The sequence below is a fragment of the Heterodontus francisci genome, chromosome 13, assembly GCF_036365525.1.
Source record: "Heterodontus francisci isolate sHetFra1 chromosome 13, sHetFra1.hap1, whole genome shotgun sequence".
NCBI classification, from domain to species: Eukaryota; Metazoa; Chordata; class Chondrichthyes; order Heterodontiformes; family Heterodontidae; genus Heterodontus; species Heterodontus francisci.
Genome location: NC_090383.1, coordinates 54,727,218 through 54,747,173, shown reverse-complemented (window position 1 = coordinate 54,747,173; position 19,956 = coordinate 54,727,218). Strand labels below are relative to the sequence as shown.

The window sequence follows — 19,956 nt, the reverse complement described above, 5'->3', positions numbered from 1 at the left end:
CACAGTGCTGTTAGGAAGGGAGTTCCAGGATTTTGACCCAGCGACAGTGAAGGAACGGCGATATAGTTCCAAGTCAGGATGGTGTGTGACTTGGAGGGGAACTTGCAGGTGGTGGTGTTCCCATGTATTTGCTGCCCTTGTCCTTCCAGTTGGTAGTGGTCGCAGGTTTGGAAGGTGCTGTCTAAGGAGCCTTGGTGCATTGCTGCAGTGCATCTTGTAGATGGTACACACTGCTGCCACTGTGCGTCAGTGGTGGAGGGAATGAATGTTTGTAGATGGGGTGCCAATCAAGCGGGCTGCTTTGTCCTGGATGGTGTTGAGCTTCTTGAGTGTTGTTGGAGCAGCACCCATGCAGGCAATTGGAGAGCATTCCATCACACTCCTGACTTGTGCCTTGTAGATGGTGGACAGGCTTTGGGGGTCAGGAGGTGAGTTATTCGCCTCAGGATTCCTAGCCTCTGACCTGCTCTTGTAGCCACAGTATTTATATGGCTACTCCAGTTCAGTTTCTGGTCAATGGTAGCCCCTGGGATGTTGATAGTGGGGGAATTCAGCGATGGTAATGCCCTTGAATGTCAAGGGGAGATGGTTAGATTCTCTCTTGTTGGAGATGGTCATTGCCTGGCACTTGTGTGGCACAAATGTTACTTGCCACTTATCAGCCCAAGCCTGGATATTGTCCAGGTCTCGCTGCATTTCTACACGGACTGCTTCAGTATCTGAGGAGTCACGAATGGTGCTGAACATTGTGCAATCATCAGCGAACATCCCCACTTCTGATCTTATGATTGAAGGAAGGTCATTGATGAAGCAGCTGAAGATGGTTGGGCCGAGGACACTACCCTGAGGAACTCCTGCAGTGATGTCCTGGAGCTCAGATGATTGACCTCCAACAACCACAACCATCTTCCTTTGCGCTAGGTATGACTCCAGCCAGCGGAGGGTTTTCCCCCTAATTCCCATTGACCTCAGTTTTGCTAGGACTCCTTGATGCCATTCTCGGTCAAATGCTGCCTTGATGTCAAGGGCAGTTACTCTCACCTCATCTCTTGAATTCAGCTCTTTTGTCCATGTTTGAACCAAGGCTGTAATGAGGTCAGGAGCTGAGTGGCACTGGTGGAACCCAAACTGAGCGTCACTGAGCAGGTTATTGCTAAGCAAGTGCCACTTTATGGCACTGTTGATGACACCTTCCATCACTTTACTGATGATGGAGAGTAGGCTAATGGGGCGTTAATTGGCCGGTTGGACTTGTCCTGCTTTTTGTGTACAGGACATACCTGGGTAATTTTCCACATTGCAGGGTAGATGCCAGTGTTGTAACAGTACTGGAACAGCTTGGCTAGGGGCGTGGCAAGTTCTGGAGCACAGGTCTTCAGTACTATTGCCGGAATATTGTCAGGGCCCATAGCTTTTGCAGTATTCAGTGCCTTTAGTCGTTTCTTGATATCACGCAGAGTGAATCGAATTGGCTGAAGTCTGGCATCTGTGATGCTGGGGACTTCAGGAGGAGGCAGAGATGGATCATCAACTCGGCACTTCTGGCTGAAGATTGTTGCAAATGCTTCAGGTTTATCTTTCGCAATAATGTGCAGGGCTCCCCCATCATTGAGGATGGGGATATTTGTGGAGCCACCTCCTCCAGTTAGTTGTTTAATTGTCCACCACCATTTACGGCTGGATGTGGCACGACTGCAGAGCTTAGATCTGATCCGTTGGTTATGGGATCGCTTAGCTCTGTCTATCGCATGCTGCTTACGCAGTTTGGCACGCAGATAGTCCTGTGTTGCAGCTTCACCAGACTGACCCCTCATTTTGAGGTATGCCTGGTGCTGCTGCTGGCATGCGCTCGTCCACTGTTCATTGAACGAGGGTTGGTCTCCTGGCTTGATAGTCATGGTAGAGTGGGAGATATGCCAGGCCATGAGGTTACAGATTGTGGTTGAGTACAATTCTGCTGCTGCTGATGGCCCACAGCACCTCATGGATGCCCAGTTTTGCATTGCTAGATCTGTTCGAAACCTATCCCATTTAGCACTGTGGTAGTGCCACACAACTCGATGGAGGGTATCCGCAATGTGAAGGCGGGACTTTGTCTCCACAAGGACTGTGCGGTGGCCACTCCTACCAGTACTGTCATGGAGAGATGTACCTGTGGCAGGCAGATTGGTGAGGTTGAGGTCAAGTATGTTTTCCCCTCTTGTTGGTTCCCTCACCACCTGCCGCATAGCCAGTCTAGCAGATATGTCCTTTAGGACTTGGCCAGCTCGGTCAGTAGTGGTGCTACCGAGCCACTGTTGGTGATGGACGTTGAAGTCCCCCACCCAGAGTACATTTTGTGCCCTCGCCACCCTCAGTGCTTCCTCCAAGTGCTGTTCAACATGGAGGAGTACTGACTCATCAGCTGAGGGAGGGCGGTAATCAGCAGGAGGTTTCCTTGCCCATGTTTGATCTGATGCTATGAGACTTCATGGGGTCCAGAGTCGATGTTGAGGACTCCCAGGGCAACTCCCTCCCTACTGTATACCACTGTGCCAACACCTCTGGTGGGTCTGTAGTGCCGGTGGGACAGGACATACCCGGGGATGGTGATGGCTGTGTCTGGGACATTGTTTGTAAGGTATGATTCCGTGAGTATGACTATGTCAGGCTGTTGCTTGACTAGTCTGTGGGACAGCTCTCCCAACTTTGGCACAAGCCCCCAGATGTTAGTAAGGAGGACTTTGCAGGGTCGACAGGGCTGGGTTTGCCGTTGTCATTTCCGGTGCCGGGTGGTCCGTCCGGATTGATTCATTGATGAACATTCTTTTAGTTGTATGTTGCCAGGGCTTGAAAATTGCAGCTGTGAGGAAAGATTGGATCGGCTAGGGTTGTTTTACTTAGAACAGAGGAGGCTGAGGGGTGACTTAATTGAGGTGTACAAAATTTTGATAGAGTAGACAGGAAGAATCTGTTTCCCATAGCCAAGAGGTCGATTACCAGGGGGCACAGATTTAAGGTGATTGGTAGAATAATTAGAGGGGACACGGGGAAAAACCTTTTCACCCTGTTATGACCGAGGCAGGAGGAGTGCACTGTTACTTCAGTTCCACTTCTCCATGGGTCACAGCATATCAATATATTTGCTCACCTCCCGAAAAACAGCCAATTACATACTCTATTTGTCCCCCAGAATAAAGCAGACCAAGCAGGTTTCTTTAATGAACAACAATTAACTATTTATTATAAAAACAAGTCTTAACCAATAAGAGATAACTCTAAAATGAAAAGAAGAAATGCTGGAAACACTCAACAGGTCTGGCAGCATCTGTGGAGAAAGAAGCAGAGTTAACGTTTCAGGTCAGTGACCCTTCTTCAGATAACTCTATATACGAAAAGCTCCTTATTTCCCTAGCCCTCACGCACACACACATACATTCAGAAAAATGGTTAAGCAGGGAAAAAGATTTCTGGTTGACAGCTGTTTCATAGGAATAGAAATAATAATAAAATCACTTAGTTTGTCATGTTCTGGTAGGAGGTTCTTCAGTTTGGTAAGGTGTCCCAGAGTCGAATAGTCAGATGCCACTCAAAGTCCCTCCAGGCGAGGTTGATGAACCATCTGTGATGGGTAGGCGTTCAAGGCAATTCAACTGCAGCAGGCTTCACCCCAGGTCTTTCATCAGCGGTGTAGCAACAGGTCTTAGGTTTTAGAGCAGCAGTATAGAAGTAGAAGATTTTTTTCAGATTTTAGTGTTTCTTAAAACACAATAGGCAACATGAACCACACTTGATGCAGGGATTCTTCTGAGACGGGAGGCAATACGGATCTGCCACCTTTGAAATACAGGGTCTCTTCTCAAGAGATGCAGGATTCCTTTACAGAAAGAGGTAAAACTTTTTCTGGGTCTTCCTCTCTGATCTCCAGGCAGGTCAAAAAACAAATTTTAAATGCTTGCTCTTTGTCCAACTCACTGGCTTTTTAAAAGGTCCAAAGTGAAAGCAAAACCTTCTGAAACAGGTCACATGTCCAGACATAGAGTCTTCCCTTGTCATTCAAAAAGTTGCTTTGAGGAGGCCAAACCTTATGCTGGGTTCCTTCAATTTGCCTGTTTTCCTGCCTTTGTATACAAAGTCAGCTTCCTTTCAAAACATTCAAAAAATTCAGCTATTTTCAGGTGTCAATGTCCACTGAAAAATCCTTTTTTTCAGTTTTTTAAAAAACACACAGCATTCTAAGTTTTTAATACAAAAACAAAAACCTTGTAACAACCCGGAGGGTGGTGGGTGTCTAGAATTCGCTGCCTGGATTTCTTAAGGTGGTGGAGGCAGAAACTCTCAACTCATTTACAAGGTACCTGGACATGCATCTGAAGTGCTGTAACTTGCAAGTCTATGGACCAGGTGCTGGAAGGTGGGATTAGAATGGGCAGCTAGTTTTTTCATCCGGCGCAGACACGATGGGCTGAATGGCCTCTTTATGGTGCTGTGACCTTTCTATACCTCTATGGTTCTAATACCAGTCAAACGGACAAAGGTTTAACAATTGCAACTTCAAAAGGAATGATTGGGGAATGTAGTCTGCCAATGCTCGTTTCTGAATTGGAGCTGGGGTTGGACAAGTGCCTTGCAGAAAGCTGGAGTTTCAGATCTTGGTAGCAGGGCATTCTGACATCTTGCATCCAAATGGCCATGACTGTCTGTCATCTGCATACACAGCCCCCTCCAATGAGCAAATAACAGGTGCGATATTGAAAGGAGTCACGTAATGATGGAGACGGGACATTTGCTGGAAAGGTTCCATGGTATTTTACACATATTTTAAAGCCATGAGGTAGCATGGACCAAAGGTTGCAGTGCAGAGGTTAAAGTGCATTCAGGAGAGCTTTTTGAGCCAGCACATAGAGAGTCCTACAAGAGGAGGGGCAGTACTGGACCTAATCCGAGGGAATGAAGCCAAACAAGTGGTAGAAGTGGCAGTAGGGCAGCATTTCGGGGATAGTGACCATAACTCTGTAAAATTTAAGGTAGTTATGGAAAAGGACATAGAGGGAACGGAAATAAAAGTACTGAATTGGGGAAGGCAGATTTTAATATGATAAAACAGGATGTGGCCAAAGTGGACTGGGAGCAGCTTCTTGTAGGAAATTCAACATCAGACCAATGGGAATCATTCAGAAATGAAATAGTGAGAGTCCAACATGTTCCTGTAAAGGTGAAGAATAGGATCAACAAATCCAGGGAACGATGTCAAGGGATATAGAGGACTGGATAAGGAAAAAAAAGAGGCTTATGGCAGATTCAGAGCGGAGGCTCTAGAGGAGTAAAGAAAGTGTAGGGGAGTACTTAAAAAAGTAATTAGGAGAGTGAAGAGGGGTCATGAAAAAACACTGGCAGACAAGATAAAGGAAAATCCCAAGGCGTTTTATAAGTATATTAAGGGCAAGAGGATAACCTGGGAAAGAGTAGAGCCCATTAAGGACCAAAGTGGCAATGTGTGTGTGGAGCTGGAGGACATAGGTGAGGTTTTAAATGATTACTTTTCATCTGTGTTCACTATGAAGAAGGACGATGTAGGTGTAGAGATCAGGGAGCGGGATTGTGAGATACCTGAGCAGATTAGCATTGAAAGAGAGGAGGTATTAGCTGTTTTAGCAGGCTTAAAGGTGGATAAATCCCCAGGCTGCTATGTGAGGCAAGGGAGGAGATACCAGGGGCTCTGACACAAATGTTCAAATCCTCTCTGGCCACAGGAAAGGTACCAGCGGTACAGCGAATGTGATACCAATGTTCAAGAAGGGTAGCAGGGATAAACCAGCTAATTATAGGCCAGTGAGTCTAATGTCAGTGGTAGGGAAACTATTGGAAAAAATTCTGGGAGACAGGATTAATCTCCACTTGGAGAGGCAGGGATTAATCAGGGACAGTCAGCATGGCTTTGTCAGGGGGAGATCGTGTCTAACAAACTCGATTGAATTTTTTCGAGGTGGTGACTATGGGAAAAGAGGTGTAGATGAGGGTAAAGCAGTTGATGTAGTCTACATGGACTTCAGTAAGTCTTTTGATAAGGGAGATTGGTTAAGGGCAATGAGGTCCAGGGCAATTTGGTAAATTGGATCCAAAATTGGTTTAGTGGAAGGAGACGGAGGGTAATGGTCGAGGGTTGTTTTTGCGAATGGAGGCCTGTGACCAGGGGTCGACCACAGGGATCGGTGCTGGGACCCTTATTGTTTGCAGTGTACGTTAATGATTTGGACGTGAAATTAGGAAGTATGATCAGTTAGTTCGCAGATGACATGAAAATTGGTGGTGTCGTAAATAGTGAGGAGGAAAGCCATAGATTACTGGACAATATAGTTGGGCTGGTAAGATGGGCAGAGCAGTGGCAGATGGAATTTAATCCTGAGAAGTGTGAGGTGATGCACTTTGGGAGGATTAACAAGGCAAGGGAACATACAATGGACGGTAGGACTCTAGGAAGTACAGAGGGACCTTGGTGTACTTGTCCATAGATCACTGAAGGCAGCAGCACAGGTAGATAAGGAAGGCATATGGAATACTTGCCTTTATTAGCTGAGTCATAGAATATAAGAGCAGGGAGTTTATGATGGAGCTGTATAAAACGCTAGATAGGCCACAGCTGGAGTACAGTGTACAGTTCTGGTCACCACATTATAGGAAGGATGCGATTGCACTGGAGTGGGTGCAGAGGAGATTCACCAGGATGTTGCCTGGGCTGGAGCATTTCAGCTATGAAGAGAGACTGGATAGGCTGGGGTTGTTTTCCTTGGAGCAGAGAAGCCTGAGGGAGGACCTGATTGAGGTGTACAAAATTATGAGGGGCATTGATAGGACAGATAGGAAGAAACTTTTTCCCTTAGCTGAGGGGTCAATAACCAGGGGACATAGATTTAAGGTAAGGAGCAGGAGGTTTAGAGGGGAGTTGAGGAAAATGTTTTTCACCCAGAGGATGGTTGGAATCTGGAACACACTGCCTGAAGGGGTGGTAGAGGCAAGAACCCTCACAACATTTAAGAATTATTTAGACCAACACTTGAAACGCTATAGCATACAAGGCTACGGGCCAAGTGCGGGAAAATGGGTTTAGATTGGATGTGTGCTTGATGGTCGATGCAGACGTGTTGGGCCAAAGGGCCTGTTTCTGTGCGCTGTAACTCCATGACTCTATGCAGAGGAGTGCAATTTGAAAGCAGCTACAATCTGAGACAGCATTGGTGAAAATGGCAAAAGCACAAAATCTACAAAAACAAATGGATTAAACAAATTTGCACAAACCTCCCAAGGACTGCAAGAAGGTATTTTACATGCTTATAGCCACAACAAATAATCAACTAAATTTTTTTCTGATGGGAAAGACAACAGAATTACTGTTGCCAATGATGGGTACAGTATACTGAAGGTGTAGAGTCTAGTACTGCAGAGTAAGCAGGGATCATATATAACTGCTCAAAGTGTGATTTTCTAAAGGGACAAAATCCTAGGGTCGTTTTTCTCTATCCGGAAGATAGCATGTAGAGGGTGAACAAATGTAGAATAGTAATTTTGTATTCATACTCAAGTTATAATCAATTCCTGTCCATTTGCTCAGAGGAGGGAAATAGGAAGTTACAAACCTATCAAACTGTCAAATTCATATTCATATTTACAGCATTTCTTGTTTTTCTGTCAAATTCCCATATTGATAGATTGACATTTCGACAACAAATACTCCCGTTTTCACCAAAAATGAAAGAGACACTGAACATGGCATGTAACTGTCCTAGAGTAAGACCAAATTTAATCTTTCATAGGGCTGTTTCCTTTTATCCAGTTTAAAATTCACAACTTTAGGTGGATTCGTTAAAAAAAAAATGTCATCAAGATAAAGCTTTCTTTATGATTGAGGCCCACCATTGGCAAATGTAAAAGCATTTTAAATATTACAGGATGGCATTACGATTTGTATAATAGGTGCACACAAACATCGGAATTTGAAAACATACTTCCAGTCACAAGAAAATCACTTTCAAAGCCACAGTGGCAGGATGATAGCTGATACAGGGATCCAATTTTTCAGCAAGCCCCGGTCATTTACTTCTTAATACCTGTTGTTTAAAACAGAAAGTACAAGTGCAGCAATATCAAAGCCAGAAAATGGCTGATGTAATGGTCAAAGATTACAGTAGTATTTATTTTTGTTGGGGGGGGGGGGGGGGGGGGTTGCTGGCAAGAGAGGAAAAACAAGAGTGGTAACATAAAACAGTCTTGCACAATAACAATTTGGATCTTTGAGAACTTCAGAAAGACTTGCATTTGCACTTTTCAAAATAATTACTGGAAAATGACATCTTCATATCCCTACGAGGAGTACCTTTTAAGGTAGAATACCTTGTAAAGGCTTGCTGAGCTTATTGAAAGAATACATGCCAAATTTACAAATACTAGAACGGGTAAAAACAAGAGTTTTATGTCAAAGTTCTAGTTACCAGCATAACTATGGTGGCAGCCAAGCGATTTGGGTCAACCATCTTCTTCAGTTGCTTCAATGGTCCCATGAGAAAACAGGTGCTGGAATGAAAAAACAGAAAACAGATTAGGTTTTTAGAAACTAAGTTTGCAAATGAGTGCAAACGTTATATGGAGTGAAGGAAAGAAGAAAAAGAATCCCTCAATTGTCAAGTGATAGGTGTCAAATTATGAATAATTCCAACCAGAATCACTCCTTTTGCTTAATTGTAAACAAAAGATTTCTAGATGTGCAGCCTTTCACATCACACAATAGTATTTATATAAAAGTAAAACTTGTTAATGCAGATTTCACTCTGTCATCATGTCTTGACTTTGCATTCAATACTAATTCAAAGCATTTACTGTATTACTGAAAACTGTTACCATTCAGGCTTTTTCCAATGTCTTTTTTGTTGTGTGATTGATTTGGAAACAATTTCAGTAACCTGACTGCATCTCTTACAACTAAAATCTGCATACCTGCTGCAGATCACAGCACTTTTTTTTTTAACTGGGAAATACATAGGGTGCCCAGTATGTCTGTCAATATGGAAGTGGCAAATGTCAAATTCAGAACACTTTACAGAATAAAGAAAATTATTTACAACTAAAAATGACACACATAAGCAAATTACTGAACCTCAAATTTGTATAAAATAAAAAATGGAAATGGTCTACATATACTTTTTAAAATATTGCTTTCAGCTTTTAATCATTCCTTGGAATAAATTATTGTTGAACGTATCTGATAAAACTCTTGTTCCTTGCTAAAGAATACATAGTTTTGAGTATTTTTTAGCATGAGACGTTACAACAATTTACACTTAAACAGCACCTTTAATGGAGCAAAATGTTCCAAGGCACTCCACAGCAATGTAATCAAACAAAAATTGGCACCAAACTAAAGGAAGGAAAAAGGACAGATGACTAAAAACTAGGTCAAAGAAGTAGGTTTTAAGGAGGGTCTTAAAAGGAGAAGCAGGGGAGGGTATTCCAAAGATTAGGACTTAGCTGGCTGAAGGCTTGGCCTTCAATGGTGGTGTGACAAGATGCACAAGAATCCAGGGATTTTAACACAAGGATGAGAATGTTAAAATTGCGGAGTTGGTAGACTGGGAGTCAATGTAGGTCAGTGAAGACCAGGGTGGATGACTAAGTGGGATTTGGTTCAAGTTAGGATATGGGTAACAGTTTTAGATGAGCTTAAGTTTATGGAGGGTGAAAAGGCTGACAGGGAGAGCACAAATAGTCAAACGTGGAGGTAACAAATGCATGGATGAGGGATTCAGCAGCAGATAAGCTGAAGCAGGATTGGAGGAAGGGTGATATTATGGAGGTGGAAATCGGTGGCCATGTTGATGGAGGGGTTATGGATCAGAAACTCAACCAAACGCCAAATATGACACCAAGGTTGCAAATAATCTGGTTCAGCCTCAGTCAGTGGCCAGGCGGAGGGACGGGTTAGTAACTCAGAAATGCAGATTGTGGCAGGGACTGAAGAGAATGGCTTCTGTCTTCCCGACGTTTGATTGAAGAAAACTACAGTTCATCTTGACTGGATGTCAGACAAGGAGGCTGACAACAGAGGCAGTGGAGAGGTCAAGAGAGGTGAAGAGGTAGAGTTGGGTGCTATCAGCATACATGTGCAAGTTGATTTTGTGTCTTTGGATGATGTTGCCGAGGGGCAGCATGTACATGAGAAATAGGAGGGGTCCAAGGATAGATTCTCGGGGCATGCCAGAGGTACTGGTGTGAGAAGAGAAGCCATTGTAGTTTTTCTGGCTACGACTCCATAGCCCAATATGGAATTAGGCAAAGGCTGTTTAACACAGTTGGACAATAGATGAGACACATTGTAGGAATATGGAGCAGTCAAGCATTTCAAAGACTGCAGAGAAGTCAGAAAGGATGAGGAAGGATCGTGCACCATGGTCACAGTGGCATTTGTGACTTTGGGCTATTTCAGGGTTCTGGGTATGGGCAAAAAACTTGATTGGAGAGGTTCAAGACCAAGAACAAGGAGCAGCAGCAGGAGTAGGCCATTTGGCCCCTTGATCATGGCTGATCTGACTGTGGTTTCAACTCCACTTTTCTGTCTGCCACCCCCTCCCACCCTCCCACAACCCTTGGCTCCCTTGTCAATCAAAAATCTAACTAACTATATATTCAATGACCCAGTCTCCACTGCTCTCTGGGGAAGAGAATTTCACAGACTAATGACCCTCAGAAAAAACAATTTCCCCTTATCTCATACTTCATGCGCTTAGCAAGACCACCTGTATTTATACTAGCAGAAGTTCTCAGAGCTAAGTCAAGCACTGCTGGTTAGAGAAACCAGTTCTAACTAGCTACCTAAATGACTAACTGTAGCTGCCTCTCCAGCAGGGAGCTTGTTCATCGCTAAGACTGAAAGAAACTTAACAGTAAATTGCAGTTAAATGCTAAACGCAAACTTGACTTGCTTTTAGAATGAGATAAATCCTTACAATTAACACTTAAAATTCCCACACTTATCAAATTCCCAAGCTATTACTCTCACGCTCAAAGATGGACTTGTGGGAAAAATGGGCACAGATTTCAGAGGCGACAAATGTTAAATGATTTCTACGTGCAATATGTAAACCGCAAATTTCCAGGGAGCTTGGTTGTCACTGGCAGTCATTTAACCTTTGTTGCAAAGCTATTTAGAGTCAACTATACAGTTATAATGGCACAGAAGGAGGCCATTCAGCCCATCGAGTCAATTCCGACTCTCTGTAGAGCAATCCAATCAGTCTCATTCCCTGGCTCTATCCCCACAGCCCTGTCAGTTTATTTCCCTCAATTGCCCATCCAATTTCCTTTTGAAATCATTCATGCTGTCTACTTCCAACACCCTTATCGGCAGAGAGCTCCAGGTCATTATCACTCACTGCATTAAAAAGTTCTGCCTCACATTCCCCCCGCATCTTTTGCCCAAAATCTTAAATCTGTGTCCCTTAGTCCTTGTACCATCAGCTAATGAGAATAGCTTTTCTTAGTCTACCCTATCCAAACCTGTCAGAATCTTGTACACCTCTGTCAAATCTCCCCTCAAAGTCCTTTGCTCCAAGGAGAACAAATCCATATTTATTTGAGGAGGTCAAGCAAACAGTTGGATTTTCTTTCCCACATTTCAGCTAGACTCTAACACAGGACAATTGAAAATTACAGATTAATATGGTAAAGCTCTATAGAACTACTGTTTTGCCCAGTCAGAGGGACCCATTTATTTGCTAATTTAGAACAATCTAGTCTCGTAGATGCGTGGGTCTGAGCCACCATTTTGTACTTGAAGGACCAACCTCCACTTCAGCAGTGAAATATTTTCCAGTTCCAAAATTCTAAAATTAAAATCAATAGACATATAATTGATATAAATCTTTCCTAGTTGTCTGTGCAAAATCAGCCATATGTTTTAATAACTAGAATAGGCTTCTTTAAGTTCAGTTATCTGCAGTAGAAATGTGTGAAGTAAAGCTTGTTTCAATTGCTAAAGGAAACAAATTGCTTAGCATTTTCACAATGCAGATTATGCTTGGTTAATGTATTGTAATGCACAGCAATATTAAATATGAGTCATTTTCTATGAACTCAATGCTTCAGTGTCAATATTTATTGCCTCTCCTGCTTTCATGACTGTGGGAATAATTGTTTTATTACTAAGCAACCACTTGGACTAATGAAAGCAAGTACGCAAAACCTCAACACAGATTGAACTTTTGTTTGCAGTTGCTAATTAGACAGAATCATTAATTTGCTTTTTATTTCACATAGGTATTTTACATGTCATACTGGTTCATTCAATCTTCTCTGCATCACTCTGCTATTCATATTCTATGATGCAATATATTTTTGCATGCTACATTAAAGAAATAAATCTCTAAAATATTGCCATTACAATACACAGCCTAATACATAATTCCAAAGTAGTACGGAAATCCTCATTTGTCGCACATACCTGACAGCCAAGATCAATTTGGCTGGTTTTCAATATATTCTAGTGACAGTATGCTGCAGATTTTGCACCTTAATTAGAAAATTAGTGGGTTTCAAAAAATATCAACTCTCATGCAAAACACAGCGAAATCAGATACTTCTGTAACATTACAAAGTCACTTAAGAAAGCAATATGTATTACTGGCAGTATGTTCTTAAAAAGGAAAGTGCTGGTCACTGCCAACTTGCATACCAGCCATTAGTTTACAACTAAAGTATCTTTTAAGAAAGAGACCCACCTCACCTTTATATGTTCCAAGAAATTAAGCTTTTCTGAAAGTTTTAGGCCCTTAAATAATTCACAAGGGCATGTTTTAAGCAATTTTGTTTATCCTTCTAAAACCTGTACCAATTTCCAAAAATTCTCAACCTACCTTAAGATGAATGACCATTCCTCACCATTGTTATGACTGAGGCTGGAGTAACGCACTGTCAATTCAGTCCCAATACTCCACAGGTCGCAGCATATTATTAAAGTTTTCCTACCTACTAGAAATTAGCCAAATTAAACACTTTAGTAACCCCCAGAATAAAACAGACCAAACCAGATATCTTTAAACAACAAAAAATTAACTACTTATTAATAAACTAAATCTTAAACACTAAGATAAATTTATGTCTAAAGACTTAATAAATTATTTTCTCTTAAAGCTAATGTACACACACATACATTCAAAAATCAACCGTTAACCGGCTTTAAAAATAGTATTTCTTAGGAATAAAATAAGTAGCCGAGTTGCAAGTCCTGGTGAGTTACGTTCCTGGTTGGTGAGGTATCCCAGATTAGATCAATCAGATGCTACTCGAAGTCTCCAGGCAAATTTGACAGTTTATAACAGACAGGCGTTCAAAGACTACAGTTGCAGCAGGTGTCACACAGTTCTTTTAACAACGAGTATAGCCACAGGTCAATTTGGATTCTAAAACTGGTAGTTTTTCAGTAGAAACTTTACTAAGAATTCCAGCAAACACAAACAAACGGCAGAGAGTCCCCCTTGAAGACTAATGTTCTTTTTTCAGGGTTTTTATTTTCTCCTTAGGCAATAACACAGCCTGTAACTCAATGTAGTTTTTCTGCTAAGAGAAATAGATAGCTTCTTCCTTCAGAGCATGCTTCACTGGACTCTAGTTCAAACCAGTTGAAACCAGTCTTTATCCACAGTTAAAAGTTACAGTACACCATGTGATCTCTCTCTCCTGCTATGACCTAGGAAACAGGTGCAGTTGCTTGCACACTGCTCAGTCTTAAAGGCACACTGTTTTTAAAACAGAGTCTTAAAGGCACACTGTTTTAAAGAGGGAGAAAAAAACAGTACCGTGACACCATGCAACACAGGATGAGGAAACTCCCCTCTAAATAATGTCGCTTTTTCATTCTATATATCCTTATATTAGGTACTAAAAACAAGGGGTTGAGAGTAAACATGTTCCCACAATGAAAAAGGGTGGGAAGGCCAAATCTAGAGCCCCATGGATGTCAAGGAGCTTATTGGGTAGGAGAAGACAGAAAAGGAAAGCTTATGTCCAACTCTGAGAACTCAATACTACAGAAAGCTGAGAGGAGTATAGAAAGTGGAGGGGTGAAATCAAAATTAGGAAAGCTAAGCAAGGACATGAAAGAATCTTGGCAAGCAAAATCAAGGCGAACCCAAAGATGTTTTATCAATACATTAAGAGGATAACTAAGGAAAGAGCAGGGCTCATAAAAGACCAAAAAGGTAACCTATGTGTGGGGCGGAAGATGTTGGTCTGGTTCTTAATGAATACTTTGCATCTGTCTTCACAAAAGAGGGGGCAATGCAGATATTGTAGTTAAGGAAGACGGGTGTGAAGTATTGGATGTGATAAACATAGGGAGAGAGGAAGTATTACTGGGAGGAGCTCCTGGAAAGTGGATAAATCACCAGGGCCAGATGAAATGTACCCCAGGCTCTTAAAGAAGCCAGGGAGGAAATAGCAGATGGTCTGTCCATCATTTTCCAGTCTTAACTGGATACAGGAGTGGTACCGGAGGACTGGAAGACTGCTAACGTCGTACCTTTGTTTAAAAAGGGAGAGGGATAGACTGAATAATTACAGGCCAGTCAGTCTAACCTCAGTTGTGGGTAAATTATTGGAACCAATTCTGAGAGACAGGATAAACTGTCACTTAGAAAGGCACAGAGTAATCAAGGATAGCCAGCATGGATTTGTTAAGGGAAGATCTTGTCTGACTAACTTGATTGAAGTTTTGGGAGAAGTAACAAGGAGGATTGATGAGGGTAGTGTAGTTGATGTGGTTGACATGGATTTTAGCAAGGCTTTTGACAAGGTCCCACATAGCAGACTGGTTAAAAAAATGAAATCCCATGGAATCCATGGAAATGTAGCAAGCTGGATACAAAATTGGCTCCTGGGCTTGCTGCAGTGTTCCAGTTAACATCAATGCAAGCTCGAGGAACAGCATCTCATTTACCAATTAGGCACACTACAGCCTGCCGACTGAACATTAAGTTCAATAATTTCAGAGCATGATGGGCCCCCTCTTTTTATTTTTAGTTATTTTCTTTTTCTTTTACTTTAGTTTGTTTCATCATTCTTTTATTTTTAACCATGTGCCCGCTCACTGTTTTTTTCCATGTTTGTGCTTTGGGCCAGGGCTGTTCATTTTTGTCAATTAACACCCGGTCTGCACTAACGCTTTGTCTTTCAGCCCACCATTAACATATCCTTTGCCTTTTCCCCAATGCCTTCTTGTCAGTTATTCTCTGTGACCCTGTCCTATCAACACCTTATTTTTTTATTTTATTTAGAGATACAGCACTGAAACAGGCCCTTCGGCCCACCGAGTCTGTGCCGACCAACAACCACCCATTTATACTAACCCTACAGTAATCCCATATTCCCTCCCTACACTAGGGGCAATTTACAATGGCCAATTTACCTATCACCTGCAAGTCCTTTGGATGTGGGAGGAAACCCGAGCACCCGGCGAAAACACACGCAGACACAGGGAGAACTTGCAAACTCCACACAGGCAGTACCCAGAATCGAACCCGGGTCCCTGGAGCTGTGAGGCTGCGGTGCTAACCACTGCGCCACTGTGCCGCCCTATTGTTATCTCTTATCCCACCCCTGTTTCATTTGCTTAAAACCTAGTATATTTCTAACCTTTGCCAATTCTGATGAAACACCACTGACCTGAAATGTCAACTCTGCTTCTCTCTCCACATATGCTGCCAGACCTGCTAATATATCCAGTATTTCTTGTTTTTATTACAAAATTGGCCCAGTGGCAGGAAACAAAGGGTAATTGTTGACAGGTGTTTTTTGCAACTGGAAGGCTGTTTCCAGTGGCATTCTTCAGGGCTCAGTACTAGGTTCCCTGCTTTTTGTGCTATATATTAATGATTTCGACATAAATGTGGGGCCATGATGAAGAAGTTTGCTGACAACACAAAAATTGATAGGAAGGAGGACAGCTGTAGGAAGATATCGATGGACTGGTCAGGTGGACAGAAAAGTGGCAAATGGAATTCAACCCGAAGAAGTGTGAGGTGATGCATTTGGGGTGGTCAAACAAGGCAAAGGAATACATGATTAATGGGAGATTACTGAGAGGTGTAGAGGAAGTGAGGGACCTTGGAGTGAATGTCCACAGATCCCCGAAAGTAGGACAGGTCGATAAGGTGGTTAAAAAGAGCATATGAAATCTTTCCTTTATTAACCGAGGTATAGAATATAAGAGCAGGGAGGTTATGCTGGAACTGTATAAATCATTCCTTTTTCTCTGTGTTGATTTGACAATCTTCACATATTTTCATGAAAAGATTAACAGAACAAGAAATTTGCAAATATTTGCAAAGCTGAAATAAGGTGCTGAAAATTCACAGCAGCTCTGTCAGCATCTGAAAAAGATAAGCAGGTTAATGCTTCAGATGTAGATCTTGCATCAGAGAAAAGTGCGTGGCCAATGTCTTTACCATCATGTAGAACATACCACACTGACAAGATGCTTATCGTGTTAAATGCAAAGATATTTTTCTGTAAGCTACTAAAGTCTTGTCCATCTTGTTTATACCTCACCTTTTTTTTATTCATTTATTGGATCTGACTGTTACGGCAAGGCCAGGATTTGTTGCCCATCCCAAATTACCCTTGAGAAGGTGTTTCTTTGAAAAGTTGATCTCTTTCCTGCAGGTATGACTGGGGTGGGGGGTTGGGAAGGTCCCCTTCAAGATGACTCTTTGTGTAGAAATAGCATTGTGCACATAAACTGGGAAGCTTGAGTAATGACTGTTTTGAGTCTCTTCATTGTGCAGCTGCATGTAGTTAGCAACAGCTACCACAGAAAGTCGGTGGTCAAGTCAGTAAAAGTCAGCAAAAAAGAATGATGGGCAGTGAGTAAGACATAATGATGGGCAGGCAGCAAGTCAGAAGACTGTGAAGAGAACAATTCTGGGGCAATACAGAGACCGGGGAGGGGGGAGAAAATTCTTGTTAGCGTACCATTTGTCAACACCATCCTGCCCCTAGACCATTTTCCCAGAGACAGGATCACTGGGATTTTCCAGTTGGCCTGCAAGCCCCCATGGTGTCTGAATGAGGCCAGCTGCCTGGAGGTGACTTCCTGACTGTAGACTGGGGAACCAGTGCTCCAGGCTGGTTTTGAGGCCCTCCCCACTTACCTGGTTACATCTGTGACCACAGGCTGCCCTGTGGAGGGGCTCCCCCTCCATGATAGTGACCTGGTGGCTGTGGCCATTTTTTAATTAACAAGTTTTAGAAATAGCTAAGAGCACTTCGTGATGGAGGCACTCTCTCTCTCTCTCCTTACCTGAAATGGCAGGCTGTGCTTCTTCCGAGCTGGAGGCCCTCCTACTGGCCCACAAGCTTTGACAGCCCGCCACCATCCTTATTTAGATGGTGAGTGTGCTCTCTGATCACTAATTAGCCAATTCAGGGAAAATCACTGCTGGGTGGCTGTTCCTCACAATGCGAGGTCATGACCCCCATTTGACCCTGATATCGGGGTCCCAACCCAAAACCCTGTCCCAGATGTCAGAGCAAAGGATTAGCACTAACAGCAAAGGCACAGAAGAGGTCCCCCCTCTTGCTAGTATAAATGACAAAACAAATGGTGAGAACTTGGCATTAGCATTACTGTGATTAAAACAATTCGGAATTATCGGAAGGTGTTCTGTACGATGTAAATTTAACTTACAGTGATAACAGTGCCTAAAGCCAATGGTCACCTAAGACAATATCTCGGAGTACTACTTCTTCGGCTTTCTTCTTTCAGTTGGAAAGGGAACTCTGGTCAGTATGAAGAGATATGTGGGTCTCCCTCGTTAGATTTCCAACATCCTCAAACACATTCTGCCATAACGGTTACTGCATTTTCGAGCCACTTCCTCTGAATTTGCTTTACATCTACTCCTTCTAATGCAATAAATTTTAACTAAAAATAAAATTACTGTATATTCACCCCCACATACAGACTTTTTATCTTTTATCATTCATTTTACGACTGAAGTTTTGCTTGCTGGGAGCAGAAACAGTGGGCAACTCACGTTTTGGGCAGAAAAAACTGGGAAAAGATAAACTGGTTACTGCAGGTCTGCAGCAGTTGTGGTTAAACCAAGTTTACAGTTTTTTATTTAAAGAAAAAGCTTCGAACAGAGGAACACAGGAGCAGGCTATTCAGCCCATCAAGCCTGCCCCGCCATTCAATATGATCATGGCTGTTCATCCACTTCAATGCCTTTTTCCTACACTATCCCCATATCCCCTTAGTCATTTGTATTTAGAAATATGTCAATCTCTGCTTTAAACATACTCAATGACTGAGCTTCCACAGCCCTCTGAGGTAGAGAATGCCAAAGATTCACAACCCTCTGAGTAAAGAACTTTCTCCTCATCTCTGTCCTATGTGGCTTCCCCCTTACTTTGAAATGGTGTCCCCTGGCTCGAGACTCCCCAACCTTGCATTTATAATAGCGCCTTTCAAAACCTTGGGACATCCCAAAGCACTTTACAGCAAATTATTATTTTTGAAGTGTAATCACTGTTCTAAAGCAGAAAAGACAGTAGCCAATTTGTACAAACAACAATTAGATAAATGATCAGATCATCTGTTTTAGGTGTTGGCTGATGGCTAAATGTTGGCCTAGACATCAGGAGAACATCTCTGCTCTTCCTTGAATGGTGCAGTAGGATCTTTTACATCCACCTGAGAGCACAGATGGGGCCATAGTTTAATATCTCAATTGAAGGATGGCACTTCCGCCAGTGCAGCATTGTCAACACTTATCTTCTGAAGTCTGAGTGGACTTTAATATGAAAAACTGGCATATAGCATAAACTGGGTGATTTACTGAACATGCATGTGGTTAAGTCACATGACCAATCTGGATTATTCAGGTGGGAACTGCTTCTTGAGAAAGTAGCAGACATAATGTGCAGTTGAAACGGCAACCATAACAGGAGCCCTGTGGATGCATCAAGTTGGTAATGGTTTGTAGTTTGTCAATAATCAAACTCCATTGCCATCTAGTGTCAGAAAACTAGAATTGCTGATAAAAATACTATTTGTACAATCTGTCCAAAACACTTCTGTCACTCAATCAGTACTTAGTCAGCTGAGGGATTGAATTTTTTTTTTTTTTATTTATTTAGAGATACAGCACTGAAACAGGCCCTTCGGCCCACCGAGTCTATGTCGACCATCAACCACCCATTTATACTAATGCTACATCAATCCCATTACCCTCTCACATCCCCACCTTCTCTCAATTCCCCTACCACCTACCTATACTAGGGGCAATTTATAATGGCCAATTATCAATAACCTATCAACCTGCAAGTCTTTGGCTGTGGGAGGAAACCGGCAAAAATCCACGCGGTCACAAGGAGAACTTGCAAAGTCCACACAGGCAGTACCCAGAATCGAATCCGGGTCGCTGGAGCTGTGAGGCTGCTGTGCTAGCCATTGCGCCGCCCCTGTGGCTGAGGCAGACAAGTTAATTTTGATCTCTTTATATTTAGTGTAAAATTAACTATAGAATTAAACTAGATTAGTTTTGTCTTCTAGAATATCATTATTCTCACACTGCTCAAATTTTGTTCAAGCTATTGAACTATTTTGAAGTATGAATTTGCTGATGATGCCAAAACATGTGGCCAAGTGACAATAAGAAGGGAGATAAACAGCATTCACTGTACCGATAAATTAGAAGGGCTAAGGAATGATCAATAGAATTTGATAAATGTAATGTATATTGGCATAAGAAGCACAAAACACAAGCGTGCAATAAGGAGGTGACCATTAACAAAGCAGAAAAGGAAAAACAAAATGAATTGGGTGTGGCGAGTGATCAATCATCATTAATGTGAAGAACTGATCAACAAACCCAAATCATTTACTAGGTAAATCTGGAGGGAACTGGGCTTAGTCTGGACAGTTATTTTCAT

At 42.4% G+C, this 19,956-nt stretch overlaps 1 protein-coding gene and 1 long non-coding RNA gene across 3 annotated transcripts in view; one reads left to right on the top strand and one right to left on the bottom strand.

Annotated features, from left to right (window-relative positions):
- sft2d1 (SFT2 domain containing 1) overlaps positions 1–19,956 on the bottom strand; it is a 179,438-nt gene that overhangs the window by 54,987 nt on the left and 104,495 nt on the right. For both annotated transcript variants that reach the window (XM_068044835.1, XM_068044836.1), the window contains exon 4: positions 8,466–8,547. In XM_068044835.1, coding sequence (XP_067900936.1) covers positions 8,466–8,547 — 82 coding nt within the window. The remainder of the gene's footprint in view (positions 1–8,465; positions 8,548–19,956) is intronic.
- Positions 1–19,956, top strand: part of LOC137376383 (uncharacterized) — a 116,448-nt gene that overhangs the window by 79,447 nt on the left and 17,045 nt on the right. The window lies entirely within an intron of this gene.